Source organism: Cygnus atratus, chromosome 5 (assembly GCF_013377495.2).
Source record: "Cygnus atratus isolate AKBS03 ecotype Queensland, Australia chromosome 5, CAtr_DNAZoo_HiC_assembly, whole genome shotgun sequence".
Classification (NCBI taxonomy): Eukaryota; Metazoa; Chordata; class Aves; order Anseriformes; family Anatidae; genus Cygnus; species Cygnus atratus.
Genome location: NC_066366.1, coordinates 50047444 through 50054956, shown reverse-complemented (window position 1 = coordinate 50054956; position 7513 = coordinate 50047444). Strand labels below are relative to the sequence as shown.

The 7513-nt window shown below is 42.2% G+C and overlaps 1 protein-coding gene across 1 annotated transcript; it reads left to right on the top strand.

The window, feature by feature from the left end:
- The first annotated feature begins 276 nt into the window (after window positions 1-276).
- On the top strand, window positions 277-5565 carry LOC118244515 (alpha-1-antiproteinase 2-like). The gene is made up of 4 exons (XM_035539554.1): window positions 277-916; window positions 1851-2121; window positions 4036-4183; window positions 5371-5565. Exons 1-4 carry the CDS (start codon window positions 277-279, stop codon window positions 5563-5565), a joined length of 1254 nt encoding a protein of 417 aa, XP_035395447.1.
- Window positions 5566-7513: the final 1948 nt, after the last annotated feature.

Here is a 7513-nt window from a genome sequence, read left to right as displayed (position 1 = left end):
AATATTGCCTTTGTGGATGTATAGGGTAAGGCCAGAAGAAAAAGTTGTGGAAGATTTGCCAGGAGGCATGTAGAAATAAAAATAAATAAATAAATAAATAAATAATAAAAAAACACCTGGCAAGAGGTGTTTTTTTTTTAGAGGAAATTGAGGACAAGAGAAAGACATAAGAACTTTTGTTCTGTGAGAATGACAGAATAACTATATCTACATGTTTTATTTATTTACTCTAGTAATAGATTCTCTTTTTCCTCCATAGGATTTTAATGCAAGAAGATGAAGACCAATTTTTATGTATATTTGCTACTGGCTGGGCTTCACACTGTTGCCCATGCTCAGCTTGTTACCAGCCACCATGATCCAAATGAACCTAAAGACCATGTGCATTACGCAGGTGAAGCGATCGCTTGCCTCAAACTAGTGCCAAGCAATGCTGACTTTGCATTTCATTTTTTTAACAAGGTTACACTCGAGGAGCCTAATAAGAACATTTTCTTCTCTCCTGTAAGCATCTCCACTGCCTTTGCAATGCTGGCCCTAGGGGCTAGGTCAACCACACAGACTCAGATCCTGGAAGGACTCGCCTTCAACCTTACCGAGATTCAGGAGAAAGAGATACATGAAGGCTTCCACAACCTCATCCACATGCTGAGCCATCCCGAGAGTGGGGTCCAGCTCAACATGGGGAGCGCTATCTTTCTAACGGAAAAGCTGAAACCAGTAAAAAAGTTTTTAGATGATGCCAAAGCTTTGTATCAACTGGAGACTTTAACCACCAACTTTAACAATCCCACAGAAGCTGAGAAGCAGATCAATGATTATATAGAGAGGAAAACACATGGGAAAATTACTAATTTGGTCAAGGAAATGGATCCACAGACTGTAATGCTCCTGGCTACCTTTGCTTTCTTTAGAGGTAAGTCCTCTAGTATTCACGTTCATGTAATTCATTATAATCAAATGATCTCTTCGGCTCAGCTGCCACCTTTGGAAATTGTTCCAGGGGAAATTTGAAATGCTCTTTGCTGGGACAGAAGCCCCTCATAGCATGCTGCAGCCAGGTAGAGCAGCAGGGCCCTGCTCAGCACCAGAGGTGGCAGGAGAGCCTGCAGGCTCAGCTCTGCCCATAGCAGCCAGGAAGCTCTGCTCCAAGACACAGCCTCCATGCAGCCTCAGCTCACTTTCATGGGTTTAGCCATAGCTCTAATTGCCCCACATTCTTTTAGTTTTCACTGAAGGAACTGAGATGAACGCATGACCTATTCCTTTAAAAGCATCTCTTTAAAAGTGTGCATGATTCAATGGCCTAATTTACTACACACTACATAATCCTATTTTTTCCTATTGGAGTCCTTGAAATGTATACACATTAACATATTTATATACAGAAGAAGCTAGTGATGAGCAGAAGAGGGCATTTTAAGGAACAAAGTGGAAACAGTGCATTTCTGATGTGGGTTTGATGATGTGCTATTAAGCCTGACACAACAACACTTAGATATGAGATCCTACATTAACCTTATCTATAGATTGAGGCTTATTATTAAAGTCAATAAAAATTAAATGCATACAGTATATGAATGCACAGATGATGTCATGTAAGCCTTTAAATGACAACTCATGGAAAGGCCACTTAGATCACCCAAATAAAAAAGTAATGGAACCTAATACGCACTCTTGACCAGGTAAAAGATTCTTTCCTTACTGTGACATGCATATTAAAATGGTAAGTTTGAAAATTGTGAATTTAGCAATTGGGGGAATAGGTGAGTATAATTAGTTATATAATATTCCATTTATGATGGGATGAGACATGGTATATTCAGTCGCATTTTATCTCTCTGTATCAGGCAACTGGGAAACGCCTTTTAAACCAGAGAACACTGAAGAAAGGGAGTTCTTTGTGGATGCTGAAACTATTGTGAAAGTCCCTATGATGTATCAGACAGGCAGATTTGACTTGTATTTCGATGAGGAGCTGTCTTGCACCGTGGTACGTCTTCATTACAACGGAAGTGCTACAGCATTTCTAGTTCTACCAGCAAAAGGGAAAATGAAGCGGTTAGAGCAAGCGCTGGTCAAGGAAACCATCCGGGAATGGTCAGACCATCTACTCCAGAGGTAATCTGCCAGTCAGCTGCAGTGGCACCTAGATGAAGTCTATTTTCTTTTTAGGAATGCAAACACTACAGAACACAAACACTATTGCTGATTCTGGGAACTGAGTGGGTTATTTTTGGCTTGTGCATCCTAGCTGTAAAAATCTTGCAGCTGGTTGGTATTTATTCTCTTGTTGATGCTTGAGTGACTTTCTGCTCCCCCCACTAGGGTGGAGACCATCCTGATCAGGTCTCAGGAGCACCAAATAGCAATCCCATCTTGGGGTTTCTAAAACAGTCTACTGACAGAGTGAGAAGGTAGCAATTCCAAGGCAAATCCCCTATACTGAGGTTTCAGCTAACGTGTTTTACCTCACATATGTCACTGACACACTGTGACTCAGACGTATGTCTAAACCCTAAATAAACCATAACTTAGGCAGTTTGTATTAATGCATACGTACGTAATATGTCCTACACAAATATCTTCCTTACAAGGGCCATTGCAGCACACAGTGGTTGTTATAACAGGCTGGTGATTAATTACTGGTGCCCTGATTTTCTGGCATTTTTTTTTTGAAACTATAAAAATCTAATGAGGTTCTGTTAGCTCCTACCACTGAAACTAACATCAGCTAACACGTTTTACAACCTTGTTTGTCTGGGAGGGAAGAGATCTAAGCACCAGTAGATGAGTAATATCAAGTTAATACGTGCCTAATTTACAAAGCTCTGCCCTGATTCACAACTAACAAGGCTTTGGAGTTCACACCCATGATTCTTAGTGCATCATTATAGAAACGCCGCCACAGTTAATAAAGACATAGTGGGCTGCAAATTGGATATGAGTTAATAATGTGATGCCTCAACTACAAAAAATAAAAATGTATTCTCAAGTGAAAAATCAGAAAAATCCTTACCTAAATAGATTCTTGGTGCAAGTTCCTTCAATACCAACATATGAATAAATTCTTCATGTGAGAGGCTGTGAGAACAAAGTGGCAATTTCAGTTCTACTATTACATTGATGGCTGTATTAATAAGCATGGTCCCATCATCTTCTAATGCACGGCGCAGTATCATAGGAAAGCAACAACAGTGGGGTTTGCATTTTTTTCATCCCAAGTTATCCCAGGGAGAGACATCAGAAGATGTGAGCTACCAAAAGGGTAATTCCTGCAGTAGGTGACTAAGAGGCTCTGAGGGTCCCTAGACAGCACATGAAGAGAAATTCAGCAGAAAGTATACTAAGCAGGAGCTGCCCACAGCTAGCCTGGAGGTGGTGTAAATCCCATCAGGAGTAACTTGTAGAATACAGTTTGATCTCTAGAGCTGGACCAAGCATGTTCTGCATATCTACTCTATCTGCTCCTCACTGTTAAAGGCAGACTCGATCTGCCTTTATTGTAATTCCATGGCCAGCCAATGGAAGGGAGACAATTAGAAGATGGGGTGCCCGAGGGTAGAGGTGGTAGGGCACAGACCCTCCCGTGAACCATGTCAAAGGCCACAGCTATGCCAAAAGCACTACTTTGCTTTGAAGTGCTGGGCTTTGTCACACTTTTGCCCAAGCAGACCTGTCTGTGCCTACTTCAGGTCCCTCCTTGCTTGAGCAACCTGGGCATCCGTGTGCCTCATTTTCCCTGGCTGTAAAGAGTGCCTCTCAATACTGCCCTCCTTTACAGAGTACTCTCATATTTGCTAAAGCAAAATGCCTGACAGATATCAGTAGTAGTAGTAGTAGTATGAATGACAGCATCTGTATCACCATCACCATGAGAAGGACCAGCAATCAGATTAGCATTCCTTGTACATTCATGGCTGGTACAGCGCCCTGGCATTTGACACCCATGAGAGTTACACAGCATTCCCACCATCATTTACCTCAGTGAAAGGTCTGTCTTACCACTCTCTGTGTTTCTCTTATGCCTGACAGCAAAGTGAGACTCTACTTCCCCAAATTTTCCATCTCTGGGAGCTATGAAATAACACACATCCTTAGCAAGATGGGAATTGTGGACGTGTTCACCGACCAGGCAGATCTCTCTGGCATCACTGGTGCACCAGAGCTGAAGGTTTCTAAAGTAAGTCTGAGACAACCAGCCCTTCCTTTCACAAACACACGTTCTACCACAGAGAAAGCTACACTTTGTGGTAGCATCCAAAAACACCAGCTAAACACAGCTCCCAGCTTCCCAGCTTACCACAGCCAGGATCACCCTGGCTTCAGTCTGTGAGTTTACATCTGAGAAGATTTTGGCCCTCAGTGACATTGGAGATCAGATTAGTTTGCTGCACAACTCTTTTTTCCAAGACCAAGATCAGAGAAGATCTCCTGAGGTGTATCTAGAACATGAGAAAAAAACATTAACCCTCAGCTCCTAAGGAGGAGCCGCTGGTGCTCCTGGGCACACCAAGGCCCTAACACCCTGCAGACTGTTTTGGAGGTGCAGAGCTGGCGTCCCCCACATATGCCTGAAAGTTGGCCAAGAGAACAGGACAGCAGCCTGGTCACCCCTCCAGCCTGGTTAGAGGCAAGCACAGAGCCCTGCCAGGGCTGGGGGCCAGCTGGGCCTGGCCACCTGCAGGGCCTCCCCTACCCCAGGATGAAGAGGAGAGACTGTTGAGAAACAGTAGAAGGCACATGGGGGAGAAAGGTCAGAGAAAATCTCAAGATTAGGGGATGCAATTTAGATAAAAGAACCTCTTTTTTATTATTATTTTTATTTTATTTTAACTTGGGAATTCAATAGAGCATTATTTCTAGTGGCAGTTTATTTGCATTTGCCCAAATAATCTCTTTTCCTGCTTTTTAGGTGCCTTCTTTCCTTGTATGCAATAGGGCAAATAAAAGCATTTAACTCAATGCAAGAACAAAGTCAGTTATCCTCTTTTTATTTGTCTCAAACAGCACAAGAATCCCTCACACATTTCAGAAGCATCTTGTCACCCTTCAGTACAGGGTGGATTTCACTGTGGAGCTTACAAGTGGAATGTCCATTCTTCATCCAGTCTTTGCAACAGAATACAAATAGCTTTGGACTATTATTATTATTATTATTATTTATTTGTTAAAATTTATGTAGCTCTATCCTGGTCCTCATTTAAAGCAGCTATGACTACAACAACACAGCTCACATCTCTACTGCCCCTACAGATCCTCTGCAGTTGATTCTCCAAAGCAGGGCTGCTTTAAACAGGGTCTGGTTCACCTCTCAGGTTGCTGTTTTCTGCCCAGAATGACTTTGTGTTGTTTGGTTTTTTTTCCTAGGTTGTCCATAAGGCTGCTCTGGATGTTGATGAGAGAAGTACTGAGGCGGCAGCAGCAACTGCTGCTGAAATAATGACCATGTCTCTTCCTCCTGCCATTGAATTCAACCGTCCCTTCCTCATGCTGATTTTCGATAGAGATACAAACAGTACCCTCTTCATAGGAAAAATAGTTAACCCAACTATCACTAGCTGAAGTGACATATGAATTCTTTTTGTTATTACTGATTAAAGAAGTTGTGAAACTGCATGACACCATCTATTTCCATTTGTATGAGCTCAATATACAGTTCTTTTGTAGGAAGAATTTTCTATTTTTGCTACTGTTGAAAACTGATGGTATTGACCATGACACTTGCTTAGGAGGAAGCAAGAAAAATGTTTTGAATTCATTTAACAAAGAATGACTTTTTTACTTAACTGAAAGCCAAGGAAAGACCTGCTAAGATTTGCTAGTATTCAGGGAGAGACATTTGTATTACAATGGAAGATTCCTGCTTAGCAAGTCGTTGTCAGCCAGAATAGCAGATAAAATGATTAACACTTCTGCAAACAAAGCAGAAGTGGTTGTAATTTGCCATAAGTACATAAGAAAGTAAATAAGAGATGGGAAGAGTTGGATCAACAATACAAGGTAATGGGAAACTGAAGCTTTGAATGGAGTCAGCACTGGAAACGTGAAAAATTGGCTTAAACACGGGGAGAGAAATCTCTTTTCTCCACCATAAACCTTTTATCATTTTTAGTATTAATCTAGCAGCAAATCTTCCTGAAAGAGCTTCTCGCATCTCAGAACAGAGCTAGAGGATCAAATCTGCTCTTCAGCCTGAAGACTTTGAACCAAGTATTGCCAATTCAACAGCCCATGTGGGTGGTTGACTTCTCACACATGTATCTGTCAGTGGCCAAAAGGAGGATGTAGCTGGATGAGCTGGCAAGGTATTTGGACAGCAATTACACAACACGTTGTCAGCTGAGATTTGTAAAAAACACATAATAAGGGTCTAGCAAATTGTAGGTGTTTGAAGTGCCGTCCTTTTATAGCTACCAAGGTAGATCGGTAGATATCACCCCATAAGCAGGTTGCCTGACTCACAGGGTGGTGGCAGCCACCCAGGTGGGACTGAGGGCAGCTTGAGGGAGGCTGGTAACCTCTTTCAGTAGACTTGTCTTGGCAGCAGGTACAAGAGCACAGTTGCCCCTTTTTTTCCTACAGCCATGGTTTTTTGGAAGGAGATGAAATGGTGTCACGGCATCAGGAATCACAGCAGGAGAGGCCGAAAGGCTTGGAAAGCTAACAGCCTCAGTAACATCTTGTGTGGCCTCTGTGAAATTAGAGCAAGGGTGATTTTATCAGTCTGGTGCACGTGTAAGAAACAGCAAAGCATGATCCCCCCTTCACAGCTGAAAGGAAAGACCCCTTTCTGCTCTTTGTTCCTACTAAAAATATCCTGTTAACTGTCACACTTCATGTTTGACAGTCTTTCTTGACTAACTGCACATAATCTCTGCATTGGTAAGTATATGAACAACTCGAACAACTCACAAGCATTGATGGCAGGAATCACAGTGAGATGCGTGCACACTACATCATCTTCCTGGCTCCTTCCTGCACTCACATCCATCTGTTTGGGTGGCTTTGTGGCCCAACATGCCCACAGCAATAATTCCTAAGGCAACCGATTTGACTATACAGGTTTCTCACCTTCCTGAAATACAACTGCACAGTGCAGCATCAATAAGGCCAGTCTTAGCCATTATCACTCTTACAGATAACTGCAATTAAAGAATTGGTGTACAGAAAAGCAACAGTAAAACCTTTAGGGATAAGAGAGCTCAATGAGGTCAGGTCCTCAGGTATGTGTCTCTTGAACGCCCTGGTGTCGTGCCAATTTGCACCAGTTGAAAAACTGATGTATTTGATTTTAGTGGAGTGGTTCATGGTTTACATCAAGAGGTGTGGAAGAAACAGACGTCCCAGATGCACAATTATCTGTGACAGTCACAAGACTAAATATTGCTCCCTCCCTTATAAACCATTTTGGAGACAGATATATGTATATAAATGAAGCATAGTAGGAGGAAGGTTGTCCCCATGTGGTTCTGGGAGAGATCAGAAGATCAAGACAATCCCTCATATCAGC